At 49.3% G+C, this 18,420-nt stretch overlaps 2 protein-coding genes across 2 annotated transcripts in view; both read left to right on the plus strand.

The window, feature by feature from the left end:
* The window catches only part of LOC131213396 (all trans-polyprenyl-diphosphate synthase PDSS1), a 27,158-nt gene extending 15,640 nt beyond the window's left edge, over positions 1–11,518 (plus strand). The window contains exons 5-9 of the mRNA XM_058207431.1: positions 740–881; positions 3,547–3,636; positions 8,983–9,114; positions 9,206–9,400; positions 9,474–11,518. Coding sequence (XP_058063414.1) covers positions 740–881; positions 3,547–3,636; positions 8,983–9,114; positions 9,206–9,400; positions 9,474–9,695 — 781 coding nt within the window. The 3' untranslated portion in view covers positions 9,696–11,518. The remainder of the gene's footprint in view (positions 1–739; positions 882–3,546; positions 3,637–8,982; positions 9,115–9,205; positions 9,401–9,473) is intronic.
* A 4,209-nt stretch (positions 11,519–15,727) lies between these two features.
* The window catches only part of LOC131213397 (translation initiation factor IF-2), a 4,872-nt gene continuing 2,179 nt past the window's right edge, over positions 15,728–18,420 (plus strand). Inside the window, exon 1 of the mRNA XM_058207432.1 lies at positions 15,728–15,877. Coding sequence (XP_058063415.1) covers positions 15,728–15,877 — 150 coding nt within the window. The remainder of the gene's footprint in view (positions 15,878–18,420) is intronic.

Raw genomic sequence — 18,420 nt, forward strand, 5'->3', positions numbered from 1 at the left:
AATGGGGTTTGGATGCGGTCGAAGATAATATTGCACACGGCTGTGGGGGGTTGCTCTGCTTCTGATACCTCTGGAGTGGCCGAATGTCAAAATCTAGGCTGTCAAGATGACAGTGTTGGTCTGTAGAGTCGCGTGATGATGGTCGCCAGCTGATTAGGGGAAGTGTTGCCTTGACACAACACCCGGGCACGTCCTGTGTCGGTGTACGCGGGGATTTGATTTGTTCATTGCATTGCGCAGGGCATTAATATTCATATCTTGACGTGAACGGCATTCTTCGACCGGCAGACAGGCAGCAGATGAGAAGCATCGATCGATCTGCAAATATTTGCGTGCCCATTCAGGAGCTCATGCCATTGTTGTATGGGCGTGCCTGTTGGCGATCGCGCGTGATAGAGATCCGGTTACCCGGCAGGTGTGTGCCTGGTGTCCCCAAAACTGAGCGATCCCCCCAAGCAACACCTTGTATGAGTACCTATCACACCTCAAGAACTCGAGCAGCAAGGTGCGTGCTGAGCTGAGCGACGGTTGACCGGCCGTTGGCAACAGTCCAGTACGGTGCGGCGGCGGCCATTTTGCAACCTACCTCAAAACGAGGAATCGCCGAGACGATGCTTGACGTTGAGAAATTCGGTTCTGACACAATTCATTCATCCATTTCACCCAAAATCGCGCTTCAACCGCTGCTAATCAGTGTCCTCTGTTTGCCTTCTTTATCCTTCTCATCTTCCAACTCCAGCAACATAGTGAGCGCACAGCGGCAGATAGCGATGATTTCGGAAATGATTCACACCGCCAGCCTAGTGCACGACGATGTCATCGATCAGTCATTCGCCCGGCGCGGCAAGCCGAGCGTGAACGTCCTTTGGAACCATAAAAAGGTATGTTCCTCTCCCAGCTGCAGCAGCAGCAGCAGCAGCCCAGCAGCAGAGGTGAACAGCCTTAAGTCCTCGGGGTGGCCTGGTGTGTGGTTACCCGTTCGATAAGCAAAACGACACAATTTTATGTGGTTTGCAATGGGCTTTATTATTCAGTATATAGTCTCCGTGAACATCGTACACTGCGCGTTCCAACGAGATTCTAGTTGATGAATTCCATTCCTGAAGAATCTTGAAGGGCTGCAAAATACGCTGCGCCAGCGCTATCATGACCTCATCATCATTTGCCGAAACAACGCATTACACGAATGATATTTTTTTCCCGGTTTGGAAACAGATGGAAGTCACTAGGGGCCTAGGGCTTCTCTTCTCCTGTTTTTTTTCCTATGTTTTCAGGTGTTGCTATTGTTTTTGGACATCCTTGACGTGGATCGTTGGCAAGGCTTGTATTGCACCACGTTTAAATTCAGCAATATATCTTTCTGCTATATCAATTGAAGGCGATGGCGTTCTCATACACTTTCATCATTCGTTCATCAAATTCTTTTGCTTGTTTAAAAGTTGCAAAGTATGGAGTGACAGATTGAAATGAAACACTTCACATACGTTCACATGAAGAGTGTACCAACATAACAACAAACAAAACATGGCCATTTGGTGAGCTCTTTCAGCCAAGCCGAGACACAGCCGGACCGCGGCGATTGGTGACTTTTAAATTGGCGTTCGGGGCCGACTTTACGTCAGAGTCCGGTCCGGACCAGATGTTGGTGTCGGGCCACACGGGCCCGCCCGCCCTACATGTCAATCTGGTTTAGCGTTGCAGCGACAGTGTTTGCAGCAGCAACATCAGGTTTTGGGACAACGCTCTCTGAAGGTACACTGCTGAGCTTTGTATCGATGTCAGTCAGTCTCAGCACGCATCATCAAGTGTACCACTGAAGACTGTGCTGCGTGAAGCAGTACGTGTTTTGAGGGAAAGATCTGGGGAACACCCGAACCCGGTTATGTGAGCCCCCCCCCGTGACAGGAACGAAGAAAGTCTTGGTTTTTGCATACAGTTTCTATCTTTGGACTTGTATTTGAGTCTTCTTAATTTAGTCTAGATATAGACTCTAGTCTTAGACGAATTCCAGCTTCAACAGTAATCTATATGAGCTCTATACAAAATGCTACGATTGGTTCTTCTTCGAACTGTGGACCTGTAATACAGCGAGGAAGCTCCGGGATCGTTTAGCGGTCGGTCGGTCGGGAAACCTTGAAATCCGACCAGACGTCAAATGTGTTAGCGCCACGCTGCTACTTGCGGCGGCGTACAGGAATCCAACCACACAGCCCTGGCTTTGGCAGGTTTTGGCCGGCCGTTCTTGTCGAACACCTGAAACACTGATCCGCGTCCCCGGCGATGGGAGCAGAATAAATTACCATACAAGTTCGCGGCGCGTGTAGCTTCACATCCGCCTTCTCCGGTTGCCAGTGGACAAGCCAGAAGACACGGAACACGTGGGTACAAGCGAAAAAACTGGGTACACCGAAAACCGCACCAGCGCCGGACAGAGTGCAGCGCGCATGACCTGGCACGGCCAGCAGCAGCTGGTGTGTAATGCATTGGCGGCAGCACTGATTGTCATTCATGAAACGGGGTTCGGTCGCTTAAGTCGTCCAGGCACGCACGGCTCCACGGCGAGGAGCTCCCCGGATCTCGGACTAACAACCGGGACAACCGCCAGAAACATCTGTCAGTCCACGCGCGCGCGCGCGCGCGCGTGAGTGTCGTTAGTGCGGGACTGGTAGGTGGCCCGACCTTGATTTGTACCGACCGAAGCAAGTCCATTTGGAGGGTAGAAGTAGCAGGAGGAGCGCTACTAATTGCTGCGAACTTGGTAGCTTGGCCGTTAATTGGTCCCAATCCGATTTTGTCCGGGCATCAGCGCATCATTATTAGCATGGCGTTCGTTGACGCATTTTCGCTACCAGCAGTAGTAGTAGTTGTTGTACTTGGAAAAGTAGTAACAGCAGTACCGGTGGCAAAAATGGTCTCGCCATTGCTTGCTGTGCTCAATTCAGAGCTTCGAACGCGAGCGCGCTACGTCACGTTCGGTGCAGGAGAAAGCGAGGTTGTCACTTGGCCCACAAGCTATTCTACGTTAGTATTAGTTGCTCGATGTCTGGTCTTTTGAAAGGCCGTAAACGTCTGTTTCGCTCGAAAATATTGTGCGAAAACAATCGTGGCCATAGCAGGGGGGGCGAAGCGGCTCGAACCTATTACCACATGATGACTAACGGCCAGAAAGGTTCTACTGGGTATATGTGGGTGGGACTTGAATGGAATCATTTATTATGAGTTGTTTCCGTGTGGCATTAAACACTAAATTCAGATCTCCACTCTACGCTACTGTTCTGATCCATGAGAATTTGCGATCTACAGTAGATTGCGAAAATAGATGCGCTATAGTTTTTCGCCACACCCGACCATGCTCTTGGAATGCTTGCATCCTGAGCCTTTTACTCTCTTATCCAGCGCCAGTGGCCATCCGTGGAGTCCGCTTCTTACCTAATGCTGGTAGCAGCACCCCTCGCACAACCTCGATGACGAATGGGCGAATTGTTTAGATGAAACCATTATATCTAGCCTCTATTTATTGATGGACCGCTCTGCTCTTTGTTTTAGGTGACACAAGCCGGTGACTACATCCTTTCGGTTGCCTCGATGCTGTTGGCCCGCCTGAAGCACGACGAAGTGACACACATCCTCAGTCAGGTGAGATGACGGATACGATCGATGGTTGCCGGAGCCAGATCCGGAACGAACACGGAAACGGGGACAGTGGTGTGTTGTGAAGCCTTGACACAAGCGTTTGCGTTTGCGCGGGATGAGTCGTGCGCCCCGACGACGACGAAGAGCAAGACAACGATTATGATGATGCTCTGATGATGATGATTGATTCTCCACGGCCAGCGATTTATCAGCGCGCCTGGCGACCATCACCGTGCTGGTCGGAAGCTTCGGAACGGAAGATCGATCAGATATGCCAAAATCTGTTTGTGCGTTTGTGTGGGAAGGGAAGGGTTTGGGGGGGCGGGGGGAGGGCATAACAGCCGCGCGGCAGGCTGAGAAGCCTTAGCTGTTAGTCAGCCAGCGTGAACATATCGTGTGGATACGGCGAATCGAACAAAAAACATAAACGGAACGTTAAAGGCCTGAAAGGTAGCTCACCAATAACCACCGCGGACCGCGGAAGAAAGGGGACGATTGAAAGGGGAGGTCACTGGATGGGTTGGGATGGGAAGGTTGAAAGAGATCCGCCGAGGGAACTTTGTAGGCACATCTGTTGAGTTTTGTGAAAGTTGTGTGACAGCGCGCCGAAGCGCCGTGAAGCAGACGGCGCGACGACTGACGGAAGTAAAATTCCAATCTCAGCGTAGCGCACTGGCTGGCGGCTTGAAGAGTGTTGATTTTATGCATTGTTGTTATGTGTGCGTTGCGTGTCGCTACGTCATAACATTGTTCCACATGCGCGCACGCAGCATATTAGGGAGCTATCGGCTAGCGTAAGCCACTGCGATCGGTTTTGCGTTGGCTAGGATTATATCTAATCAATCCATTACCAAGAGTTTTGAAGGCACTATGCCTTGTGCTTCTAACCCAGACCATCGGCTGTGTTGCTATCACTGGATCACAGTGATTTCACCCGCCGGAGTCGCGCTCTGTCTCTCGCTCTCTCCCTTGCCAGCTTGTTTACCACCTTCACTGGGATTGTTTCTGGGAGTTTTTCTCACGCCGAAATGAAGTCTCCGCGTGCGGGGTGCCGCCGCGTAGACTTCAGCGCCACTTTCCGGGTCGAAGAATTTAAAAAATGTCGCATCGCGCCGTCATCGTCGTCGGTGTCTCTTTCGATACACCACAACCGCGCAATGCGCGGTGTTGCGATCAGTGACCGAGCGCGCGCCCGCTCTCTCGCGCTCGCGGTCCACGTTCCTTTCACTTTTGCGTGTAAAGTGCCGAACAACATGTTCGCGCACCACAAGCCGGAAACTTTCGCCTATCGGCGGGAGCGGCGTAAGAATTTCCCCCACTTTTACCGACCGGGTTTCGGTCAATGGAGCGCTACACGAAAACCATCTCACGGTCTACGAGCTGTAGGGGGAGAGTGAACAGCAATGGGCAGGTGATTGTGAGCACCGTACTGCTGCAGGTGATGATTGAGCCATTGATCCTCTGTACGGTTTTGAGCCATCCAGCGAAGGTTTATTAACACTTGAAACGTATACCTCGTCCTTGTTTTTTTACGGAACCCTCAGCTTGATGTATTATGTATTAGGACTTTGAATTAACTCATGCGAGTTTTATTCGACAACTGTAGCCAAATTACAACAAAACAAAAGCTACTACTTTCTCCCATCTTTCGGTTGATTCCCGGATTCCGTGACGATAGAACTCCCCATCTTTAGAAGTGATCCAATCAGAAGCCCAAATGCATTAATTGTTGATGATGGGATTGTCCTTCAATAATTTCATTAGGTTTTAAAAGCTCCCACTACACCCCACTTTTCATATCCCCCCGTATGCACCAGAACAACCTTTGCACAGTAAGTGTTTAGCTTTGGTTGCCATGGACCTGGTTCAGCAGGTTGCCATCCGTTTTTGCATTTGGGATGCTTGTAATAAATTCACTTTTCATCACCAGTGACGAACCCGTTTCTTCATCGTGAACCTTTGTCTTGGCTGTCGGCAGGTCGCTCTGGATCTTGCAAGGCCAAAAGCACCGGGCTTTTAAATCGCGCAAGCGTCACATCTGACACGTTCTCTCAGCAAAATCATGCTGTCGAGAAACATCCGTTAAAATACGATGAATTTCGCGGTAGGAGTTTTCTTCATATTGAAGTAATGGCGAACAGTACAAAATTGAGACAATTAGTGAGTAGTGCTATGTATAGCAAAACTGCATGAATCAGTTCAAAGTCCTAATATCTCGGTTCATAGTGGCAAAAAACAGAATAAGTTTGTTAAGCCAGTGAGATGCTCTTTGACTTTTAAGCAAATCTCTAGTTCTATCCTAAGACTGTGCCTACTTTGTAACAGCTACTACATTTGAGAAGTTGCGAAAAGCAGAGGCAGCGCCCGTCACAACTACCACCGACACACCGTCTCGTTTCGTTTCCTGGTCCGGGTGTTACCGAGACGAGCGACCCCGCGCCAATTCGCGAATGTTGGTTTTTGGGTTTCGGGCCAAAAGTTGCGCGCCAAACAAGGCCGCCAAGGTGACGTCAGCGAAAATAATGTGCTGAAGTGCTTATCGGGCAACAACGCCCCCCCTCCCCACCGAGCACATGCCTGCCTGCCTGCCTGGCGTTTTACGAGCTCGTCACTTACGCGGGCGGCGCGGCTTTCTCCAAAGTGCGCAGCGTGTTGCGTTATTTATTGCCTGCGCTGCGCCTGAGCATGGCTGCATTTCAACCAATCCATTCATCCGGCCGTTCAGGCTTTCTTTACGGTTTATAGCGATGTTCCTGCTTAGTTTACCGACGAATTCCAGGCCGCCAGTTTTGAAGTTATGAAACCCAGGGGCCGTCGCCAGTCGGGTGCCGACGTAACTCATGATCGCTGTGTGTGCCCTAATAGCCACAATTGTTTCCAGGATTGCCTGGACTGGAAATCCTACACTCCGGGAGAATCCGAGGAAACCCGAACAGGAAGATCCGAAGGTCGGAAGCGCTAGATACACAATGATTCCCGTTCCCGATGCGGAACTGAAAATGAAGTTCCGAGCGCTGCAGCGTGCAGCGGCTCCTTCCGAGTGGTGATGCTTCGGTGGCCTTCCTAATGCTCACACCTTCCGCAGCCGGCGTAGCGCCACTTCCGTAGAGTCTGGTGGGGTACTGTGTAACTAATTACGGTAGCAACTTTGGTGGCATTTTTTCGTGTTTTGTGCGCCAAAACGGCTGGCCCTGACATTAAGTGATCGTTTAAGAGGCGGCCTCTCTGTACGCTTCGGTTCGGTTCGGTTTTGGACGTGCTTCGCTGGAAAACAGATGGCGTCGAAACGCGTCCTTTCGTTCGATTAGCGCCCGAAGGGTCATTCAATGCCGATGGCTCTTTAGCTGTGTGACTTTAGGCGGGTAGTAGGCTAATATGGTGCTGCTCAAATGCTGCTCAATTTCACCGTCACCGATGGGCACCGGAAATGCATTCTCAATTAGCGTCTGCAGTCAAGCGGAGCCTCGCACACACGGCTGAGCAAGAAAAGCTCGGTCGTCGGTACTGTCGGTAAACAATGCCACCCGGATACAAGGTCATCCGCTTCACGAGAGCGATCCAATCAACGCCAATCCAAAGTTTATCCGCATCTGTAAGACGCGAGTCACCTTCGGGGTCATCAAATACGCTTTAACACGACGCGTCATTCGCTGTTCCGTTTGGTTTATTATTAGCTTACGCCTTAATTTTCCGCAATTCTGCGATTGGGAAAATGATAAAGAATGGAACGAAATGTTTGTGTATGTGTGTGTGAGAGAGAGGGAGTAAGGCAAGAACAAAGGGAAATTGGTGTGTCAAAAAACCAAAAAAAACGGGGAAAAAAGGGTTCGTATCTGAAAAATACAAACCAAAGACAGCGATGCACGAGCAGGCGACGAACTCCCGGGCTCTCTAGGGAGCTAGGGTGTGCTGTAACTGAACGAGGATCGTATCGTGGTTTGTTAGTTTTCGATTTGACGAACTTGTCAAACCATGCCGACGTCTTGGAGCTTGGATGAATGGCTTCAAGACTGTGGTATGAGCAACTTCCGACGTTCGGCTTAACTTCGCCACGAAGCTAGCGAATGGGCGAAATTTCCGTGCCTCGTCGTGTTAACGTCTTGGTGGTTGGTTCGGTTGTCGAAGGTGGATCTCCTAGTCCTTACGTGGGTTTCCTTGGCATCTTCTTTGCCCAGTGCGCTGCCCGAATCAACGAAAAACAAAACACGGAACAAACAAAAGTACAGGGTCGCCGAACGCCGCGACCGACCCGCCGCGAATGGTTGTGTCCGCGAAATGAAATCTCTCTTTTTGTTTCGCTGATTCCTTGGAAGGTACAGCAGGGTGGTGCCGGAACGACCATGTAGTTGCCCGCTTTTTTTTCCTTCCTTCTGGGGTTTGCTTTCAGGTCGATCAATCGTGTGTACCGATGACACGCGCTGCCGTGCGAGCCGAGTCGAATGACCTAGAGAGCAACCGAGGAAGCACGAAGCAAGTTACGTTCACTCGCGTTCGATCGCCATTTAAAAAATGTTCAACACACTCGTTTTTCTACGCACTTTCCACGGCATGTGCGGTCAAGTTCCGTTTCCCTCCGTAGGATTCAGGGAACCCCGAGAGCCGTGGCGCGCAGTTAATTGCATTCACTGAGACGGGGGTTGTAAACATACGATGGTACTAACAAGTACCGTGGTTCCACCCGCCCAACCCCCCCGCCGGGTGTGAAGTGCGGACACAAAGCGAAAGATAATGGCCTATTAAGCCACGTGCGGCTGAACTTTTGACGATGGTTCGGACCGATGGTTGGGGTTGTGGAACTTGCGACCGGCCGCACCAACTTCTCAAGCCTCAAAAGGCTGATGGGAAGGCTATACCCGTTCGGGCGACGGTCACGGTCATGCCGCGGTGTTCCTCTCTTTTTCGTTTCGGCGGATGTGCCGAAGCGTGTCCGGTGGGGGCTACCCTTTTTGACGTCGCCCACACTTTCGTGAAACGCCGCACGGGACTACTAGTTTTAAATAATCTTAGGATCAAAATGCTTCTTGCTACTAAGGGCGTACATTCGTGGGGAGCTGGTAAAGGTTCAATTTTATACTTATCTGTGTGTTGTTTTGTTTGCCCGTTGACTTAGTGCAAATAGAAAATAGTATTCTTCTTCTGCACCAGCCACAATCTTAATCTCTGATGCTTTCTGTAACGACGTGTGTTTTTACGGGCAAAGTTGGGGGAAGCGTTACCGACTCTTACTCCATCAACGGAGGCACGAATGATTTAACCAATGATTCTTCTTTTCACGTATATAAATTTCCAGCCTGTGTCATAACCGGCATTGCGTCATTTTCCTATCCCTATTCTTTCCACTTGCCCTAGGTGCTCACCGATCTGGTGCAGGGTGAGTTTATGCAGCTCGGCTCGAAGGAAACGGAAAACGAACGCTTTGCCCACTACTTCACGAAGACCTACCGTAAGACGGCATCGCTAATAGCCAACAGTTTGAAGGCGGTAAGCCGCGGGGGTTTGGAATCAGCGGGTGCTGTAGTAGCTACGGTGGCTCAGGCTTTAACAAACATTGTGTTGGTTGTACGTTTTACAGGTAGCGGTCCTGTCCGGTGCCGACGATCAGATGGCTGAGCTGAGCTTCCAGTATGGGCGCAATCTCGGGCTCGCGTTCCAGTTCGTCGACGATCTGCTGGACTTTGTGTCGAGCTCGGAAGCGATGGGCAAACCGGCCGCCGCCGACCTGAAGCTGGGATTGGCCACCGCTCCGGTACTGTTCGCCTGTGAGAAGGTAAGCTTCCCGAGACTTTCCCTGTGAAGCAAGCAAGCTGAGACTAAACTTTTTGCCTCTCTCGGTGCCACAGTTTCCCGAGCTGAACCCAATGATACTGCGTCGCTTCCGCGAACCCGGGGACGTCGAGCGGGCCTACGAGCTCGTGCACCAGTCGCAGGGCCTCGAACAGACCCGCTTCCTGGCACGCAAGCACTGCATAGAGGCGCTCCGGCTTGCCTCGCAGATCAGCGAGTCGCCGTACCAGAAGGGACTGATCGTGGTCGGTGACTTCGTCCTGAATCGCATGAAGTAGTGCAATCGATGGCGAACGGAAAGCCGACCACCACCGCCCGGGTTAAAGATCCGGTGGCCGGTCCTTCGGACGTCACCGATACAGTGGCACTCTGTGACGGTGACTACCCCAAACAACCACCGGGAACACATTTGGAGCCGACGCCGGGAAATGCCGAGAGAGAGATAGAGAGAAAGAAGGAACGATACAGATAGCTACTGCTAACAAATGGACGAATGATTTGCTGGTTTTTAGCAACAAAATGGAATGCTGTTTTTATATGTACATCGAAATTTGCTGGATGGGTCGCTTGTTTTGTTTCAAATCGTGTCATTAGATTGGTTTGCCAATGAGAGTGGCTTGGAGAAAGGTTGATATATTTGTACATGATTTGATGCATCTGCGCATATTAAGCATCACAAGCGAAAGCGATCTGGGGAACTTGGTATCATCTTACCTGTACGAATTGGCTAGCTTCTAGCATTATTAATTTAGGATGTAAGGTATCACGCTAGGCAATATAGCAGGCAGCGAGCGATCGGTTTGCTTGCCTCGAGGCAGGCGAAACGCGAGTTGCTCTAGTACTTCTTCCTGCATGATGAGACATTAAAAAAAGTTGGGATAGCAAAATAGAGAAAACAGAACGGATATTTGAAAGGCTTTCTGGAGTTACTTTCTGTTTCCCACATTTCTTTCTCTTGGTATTAGGTGTTTGAATTAATTCTTTCAGTTTTTATTCAACATTTGTGACCTAGCTACAGCATGACAAAACGCATGACTACCTTAATGAAAGTATTGTCCGTCGTTAGCTACTACTTTCTGCCATCGTTTAGGTAGTTCCTCGATTCTGTGTCGATGGAACTTCTTATCTTTATCAGCGATCCCCTCAGAACCACTTTTTTTAATACGTTCATAATAAGTGCTGCCAAATCGTTACTCACGTAACGGAACAAATACTATTCCGAAATAGCAACATCTGGTGAATACGGCAGGGGGGTTTACAGTTCCCATCGGATATTTTCGATAATTTTATTAGGTTTTGAAAGCTCAAAATACACCACACCTTTCATACCGTATACACATAATAACCGTTGCAAAGTGAAAATTTCGCTTTGGTTGCGATGGACATGGTTCACCAAGCTGTATCCAGGCCTTTTTGGGCTTAAGATTCTTGTAATAACTCCCCTTTTAATCACCAGTGACGATTCGGTACAAGAACCCCTCTGCCGTGCAAGTATTAGTGAAAAAGTACTCCCCGTAAAACCGCTATATCAGGAACAAAACTTGACATGTTCAAATACTTAAAATAGGCGTTGTTTACACTTTCACCAAACAATCTATACAGCGTTAGATGCGTAATGACAGTAGCTATCAAAAACATGTTTCAATTCAAACACCTAATACAATTTTCATTATTACATTTCGTTCCGTTCTGTGAATTACGGTTCTTCGTAGCTATTAATATAGGTTTTGTATTTGCCCGTTTCGATCTATACAGTGTATCGAATGCACTCGCCTCTGCAAAATTTTTAAAACAAACTTAGTGCACAAGGAAAAGACAGAAACATGCAAAGTACAGCTGTAAGCTAGGGTGAAAAAAAAAACAAAACATTAATTTAATACCGACTTGCAGACTTACAGAGCGGTATTCGCAGTGAATGAACGGTGGAACTGATTAGAACGAAACTCATCGGAAAACAGAGAGAAGCGTCAAGGGATCAAGCGTGTATGTTGCATGTTTTGGGTGAGAATATTTTATGTGAGGAAGTGTTTGTTTCGAACAAGCGAACAAGGGTGAAGGTGACTAAGATATAGTACTTGCGTTTTATAACCAGCAGTGTGTTTGTGAGTGTATTTGTTTTTTTTTGTTCGTTTACTACCCTTTTTTGACAGTTACTAATTCATTTTATCGAGTGTCGGGTGTGCGTGCCTGCTGATGTGTATTTCTTTTTAACCGTAGCCTTGTCAACCTCCTGCGAATGAACGAGAAGCAGAGAGAGAGGGAGAGAAAGAGATAGGGAGAGAGAGAGAGAGAAAGAGAGAGAGATAGAGAGAGAGATAGAGAGAGAGAGAGCGTTATTCTAGTGAACGTACAACAGATAGTAACTACGTGCAATGATTTCTTAGACGGCGGGTAGAGAAAAGCTGGCGACACAAGCCCGGAAGTTATTGTTAAGGACCACGACGAGTTGGATCCGAATGTATAGGATAAGCGAAAAAAAACATGCATCCACCGCGCACCGGCCCGGTCTGCCGCTGCCGGTATTGCTCTTTAAGTTAAGCCCCCCCCCCCTGGCCCAGTACAGAGCAAACCGTTCTGGTACGTAAAGTTCACACACATACACACACACACGTACAGGGTTAGCCAATGACCAGACCAGACAGTGTAGCCTATTGTTTCATTACCAAAAAGATTTTGCTTTGCTTTATCCGTTTCCCAGTTATTTATTCACATCCGTGGAATCCGTTCTCCGGGGTCTCCGAAGGCTAGCTAGAAATATTAACAGAAACACACGAGGAACGCGCAGTGCGCTCATTCGGTAGGGTGGTTCGCAAGGACCCGGTGCGAAGGTTGCCACCTAATCCAACACCTAACACCAACCACACCAACAGCAGCAACCCGTGCCTTTCGCTATGGTTCGCTTTCGCGACATTGTGTGTAAGTAAATAGCGTTAGCGTTAGCTAGTTAGGTAAAACTGGTCACAGCTCCGCTTGTTTGATCTTGCGATCTTCCTGTAAATAGCCGGGTGAGACGTGACCACACGTGTCGCGCGCAGTCTTCGATTTGTAGGCAATTGAACCAGTTGTCAAATGTTAGCACAAATCATCAGGAAAAGCACGCGTGTAGCCCACAATGACGACGAAGGATCACGACGGCGTATTGCGTGACGTGTATTAGGTGTAAGGGGCTAGTGCTACTACTTGCAACGGGCTTCCGAGCGGGTTGGACTAGCTAGTAGCTTTGATAGAAGTCATTTCGCGCCTTCCCCTGCCTACAGAAAGCAGCCTACCCGCTTTCTCGTCCTGGCGTGCGCTGTTCGTTAAAAAAAAAACAACTAAGAATCATAACGGCAAGACAACGATGTGCTGTGCTTTTAACGAACAGAGCAACCCCGACTTCTTCGGGTATTGGGTCCGGGGTCTGGTCGCAAGGTGCGGCGGTGCGCTAGTACGCAACCGGCTTTAGTATTCGATTAGTAGGATCGTTTAGCGGGTGACGGTAGGTAGGTAACGAGGTAATGGTAGCGCGTAGAAGCGTAACAAGGACGACGAAAGTGGTGCAGGCGTGTGGTGCTGCGCTTGCATACGGACACTCGTCCTTCGACAGTTCCACTATGCCCCACTATAATGCGCACACCAACAACGAACGAATCCCATCCCACACTAAGGGAGCACGCGGGTTAACATTACCCCTTTTTTGACCTTGATCGTTTTTTTTTGTTTTGGCTCTGTGTAGTATAAGTAACATGCCTCTGCTCAATTATTGTATAACTGGTTTCTTCTTCTTCTTTTACCGCCGCTTATCGTTTCAATGCGGGGTTTTAAACCTAGCGCCTGCGCTGGAGGTCGCGAGCGCGTGTCGAGCAAAACAAAATTTGTGTTTGGAAGGCTCCAAACTGTAAATAGTTACTGATAACAAGGATTCTCTGCCGCAGAACTTTCCCCGTCACTGGGATTGCCGCCGCGAAGCCGCAGCAAAGCAAGGCATAGGCAAGTGCATATCGAGTGTTCCGTTTTCCTTCCCTTTTCCACGCACGGAAAACGATTGATAGTGTGATTGGAGAAACGGCTGGTTTCACCGCAGGCAAACGCAGGGGAAAAACGCAAACCGAACCCCCCCGGAAAAAGAAACAAAATACATAAAACTTTTTTGAGACACTGCACTACTGAAAGGTAACACGCTGCCAAAAGCCTTCTGAACTGTACGCAGCTAGAATTTCAAACAAACGTCGCGAGAGATAAGGAAAAAAACGCAACGAAACAGTAGTATGACGAGGCAGCAGTTAGATGAGCCAAAAACGATGAGCAGCGGAACAATCTAAAAGTAAAGAAACAAACAAACAACACGAGCCCTCGAATTGGAGAAGAGGCCCGGAATGAAGGGCTGAAACAACTCTGCCTTTAATTTTCTGCTCTTGCGAGCGTCTCTTATACAAAACGCATGAAACACGCCACGGAACCGCGAATAAAATATATCAGCACAAGGAGAGCGAGGAGGCGCAATCGTGCAATCGAAATCGGTGCAGGGTCGCGGGAAGCTTGAAGTGGGAAATTTAATTGTCATTATAATCGAGCGCGCGCGCCCGCGTAACCGGAACCGGCAGTTGGTGGGAAGAATCACCGCAGCAGCAGCAGCAGCAGCAGCAACAGCAGCAGCTTCAAGACGGCAACAGCAACAAGACGGAAGACGGCCCCGCGCGGGACCCTTCCGGTATAACACAGGCGTGCGCTCGCCAGGACGATTCTCGTGACCTTTTTATGCCCACTGTTTTTCGTACTATTTAAATATATATGATTCTATATAAACAAACAAGGCCGCTCCTCCGTTCGATATTTTTTTATTGGTGATCCTTTAGGGTTTGTGTAGTTGGGGTGGCCCATCAAGTGTTTCGGATTTTAAACCACCGATTATTGGACGTTTGGCGGTGAGTCTTGAACTGAAAAAACTGTACACGGTTACAACTTTAACAACTCATTTAATTTAATTTTCCTTTTTTATTTAAGTGTTTGGGCCTCACACAGAAGTTATGCAAGAGAAGCCAGTGCATACCCAGCACAAGGTTTTGGTCATCGGTGGCCCCCCTATTTGCTTTGAAAATGAAGAAGGAACCGTCGATGTTGCCGACGCTACCTACACCAGAAATGTTGGCTGATGTTGGTCGTGCTGCGGCGAAATTGCGAAACTGAAACCTTGGAAACTTCCGAGTTCCGAGAAGTCCCGCCTGGCCGGCCGGTTGTCTGTGGACCGCACACATTTTTAGCGGCACAGCACGTGACACTGAAGCTTGTGACAGGCGCTGCACGACACGATACGGTTTGGGATACGAGGCTCGCCGGAGCCTCCAGAGGTTCAAGTTTTCCCTTGGGGCATGGCGTGGCCCCCTTAAAACAAGGGGTTGGCCTCCCCGCCACGAAACTAGGCCATCTCTCCCCCTCCCCCGCCCACTGTTCGCCCGAAAATCCTGGCTGAATTCACGCGAAAAACTCGAAACTCCAAAATCGGGGCCACGCCACACCACGCCGCACTGGGCGACCCATCCTTGAGCGAGGAGTATCCTTGGACGCGGCCTCGGCTTCCCTCCGGCCCGCTTCCGTCTGCCCCCGGCGGGTGGGTGCTGCACCACCTTGAATCGCAACCCGCCGCGCCTTTTAATCCGCCGCGAGTCTTCGGAGCTTTCCGGGGCACTGTTGGATCGAAGAACACGTTTCCAGCACTACTACACGATGGAGCCCCGCGTCCTAACCTTCCCCACCGCACCCGTTGTTACAGTTGTAGTTTGTGCAAAAATCCTGTGCGCATCCTTCCTTCCCTTCCCGGGTTGGGGGTCGTTTTTATCATGCTGCAACAACGCGCAGCAAGGATAACGCGCGGTGTGGCGCGGCGCGACAAACGAAGGCGAAAACAAAGCCGAAGCCCATGCCCCCATTTCGCGGGCGCGCGCTCTCTCTCTGTGGCTCTGGCTCCTGGCGGCGGGCCGGACGAACAGTTCGGCACCGACGGTGGGCGCGACCGGAACTTCCTGCTGCAGATTCTGAGCAGTAGATCCTGTGGCCCAAAAAAAAATTGGGGCCGATCCGCCGAAACGTAAACACCACCCGTGTGTGTCGGCGTGTGTGTGCGTGTGCTCGCGCGTGTGGTGGTGGTGGTGTGAGGAACGATGAGAGGGGACGCGCATCGTGGATCGTGCTCGGAATGACCACTGAAGAACTGTAGTAGCTAGTAGCAACGGGCAGCAGCAGCCAACCTGATCCCATCTTCCGGATCTTCACTGGGTATCCTAACCCGAACGGATAGGATTCGGTTCTTCTCGCTCCTGTGGGTTGTGGGTGGATGGGTTCATGCAACCCGAGCGACCATCCGATCTTCTGGTGCGCCGAGCTGAAGCGTCTCGAACGGAAGCGCATCGCCGATGAGAGCTTGCGTGACTGGAAAAACCGGAAGCTGATCGAACGGAGGTCACGGGCCAAGGAGCAAGCCCACGTAAGCACGTAACCGCATTACACACCGCTTCTAGCTTTCATCGAAACGGCCTACGGACGGCCTTCCTGACGTTCCTGCCATCCCACGATTCCTGACTTCGGTCCGGCTTTTTGGTGTGTTCACAAATGTTCAGTGACATTTAGTGGTTTACAGACTAAGGAGCTAGGTTTGCTTGGGGACTATGCTACAGCGCATTGGATTTGGATTTTTCCCCGTTTGGATTTTTTACGTAGAGCCAGTTCTGGATGCTGCTATAACACGGTAGGATTCAAGATAACTAAATTCTTTCCTTATCACCGTGCAGGATGGTTCTGTGTTTGGTCCATGATTAGATTCAGTCCATTTGGGACCACTTTTGGGGCCACAGTTTGATCTATTTGCTGGACAGTTGTTTACAAAAAAAAATTTTTGTTTCTTCACTGAACTATTCCGACTGTAAACGGTTTTTGTATCCTTTTGCTAACCATACTTTGATTCACAAAGAGGATTCGATACTCGTGTCGTCATGAGTTATTATCGTTCTTCCTACTTTGAAACAATTGGTTGAACAGGATTGCGCCTGTCACATGCATGAAATCGTTCAGTCTATTTCTTGTTCCATCAGCCAACGGAAGTTCGTCAGCCGTTTTACACGTGTTCACTTGGATGTGAGGCATCTAGCCGCCCGTTTATGGTTAGCAATACCAGGGGCGTCTCAATTTAAACCAATCAACCATCAACCTATCAATCAACCACTTGTTTCAGTTCCTTTTTGCTCGGTCAGAATGTGAGACAAACGACGAGCACCAAACAAAAAAAAGGAGAACCCTGCTTCAACATAGGACTGCACTCGGTGGTTTGCGGTAGTCCCGATAACACTGGGTTGTTCAATCAGTTTGACGATTCAATAAGAATCCCTGAAGAAGAGAGTCTGGGAAGGGCTGCAAAGTGTGCTTCCACATCGCTATTTTGACGTCATCAAGATTACAATAATATTCGGCATTTTTTTTGCCGTACCAGTTTGCAAGTAATTCACAAACAAATTTCCTTTCGCACCCCAAGCCCAACTGATGCTAACACCGCTGATTCTTGGCCGAGTTCTGGACATGAATTCATTTCGGAGCCAGAAGTAACAGGTTCACACCATTCCCTAGCCCTTTTTCTTTGACTCAAGATTCAGGTGTTGCTACTGTTTTTGGGGCGTTCTTGACGTGGATCGTCTTCAAGGCTTTTCAATACATGTTTCTGCTGTACCGATTGAAGGCAAACAGTCCTTATATGCTATCAACATTCGTTCATAAATTGAAAAGAAAGGTTTATAAAAAAAGGTAAAAAAGAAAGGGTTTCAAAAAGGCTTAAAAGAAAAATACTTTTAAACTGATTTGGAAGGTCTGCGCACGATACAAAGAATGAAGTGACAGATTGAAATGAAACACTTCACTTACGTTCACATGAAGAGTGTACCATAATAACAACAACAAAAAAATACCAGCAGCGCCCTCTGTTATTGAAGCTTAAAACTTATTGAACAGCCTGGTACGTTTATCCAAAGACCTGGATCATGGAGTAACCAATCGGTGCGATGGCCCAGGTCAATTAAATCAATAAACAATAAACAATAAAGCAAACATAACTGCCCTGCCTGGGTGTGGATTTGGGTGTTCAATCTTCAATCCCAAAGGGGTTTTGGGCAGTTCAGTTCCTAGTGTCCTCGTTACACCGGACTCGGAGGACTTCCCCCTCCCGTGCACTCTGTACTTTTCGCACTACTCACGACACAAAAGTCGAAAGTGTTCAAACCCCAACCCCTAACGTGAGAGTTGCCGTTTGCCAACACTTGAGCTAGAAATCTTTGGCTACACATGGTGGTGACCAATAAATCATTCCCATGAGCGCTAAATTGAAAGCTAGAGCCATCGGTTGGCGAAATCCGATCCCGGACCTAGTTGCGTTACGACCGCAGCCCTCAGCCCTGTGATAGTGGCGCAGCCCAGACCTATATCTGGAACTCACATTAGTCACAAAATTTGGGTTTTGCGTGTCGTTTAACTGTTGGACCGGGTGGAGAGAGGAATGCGCGGTGCTGGAAATGGATCGGGAAGGGGGAGAGGTTGCTTCGGTGTAACTACCTTCGCGAAGCAGCCACACTCCACGCTTCGCTGCCGATCGGCTTCCGGAAAAAGCAGGTTACTCGTAAACAAACAAATTATTGTCAACCTCGTTGGGTCGGATGGTCCACGCCTTTCCGCCAACTTTTCCATCGTGACTGAGGCAGCAACAGACAAAGATTAATAGTTCCCGAGAGAGAGAAAGAGAGAGAGAGATAGTGGAAGATAGAGGGAGCGAGGAAGGGGGTGAAATGATATTACAGAATGACACAAATTAGGGGTACATCGTTCCGGGTTTGTGGTGTGGTCCGCTGGAAGGAAGTTGTCCAAGGTTTCCCCAAGAAGGCTTTGCCATTTTCCCGGGCTGCGTGACGCGGCGACATCTTTCGGTCGATGTCGGCCCAAGAAACGACTGCTCACAGTTTTATTATGCCCACCCGTCTCCCTTCCCAACCA

The sequence above is a fragment of the Anopheles bellator genome, chromosome X, assembly GCF_943735745.2.
Source record: "Anopheles bellator chromosome X, idAnoBellAS_SP24_06.2, whole genome shotgun sequence".
NCBI classification, from domain to species: Eukaryota; Metazoa; Arthropoda; class Insecta; order Diptera; family Culicidae; genus Anopheles; species Anopheles bellator.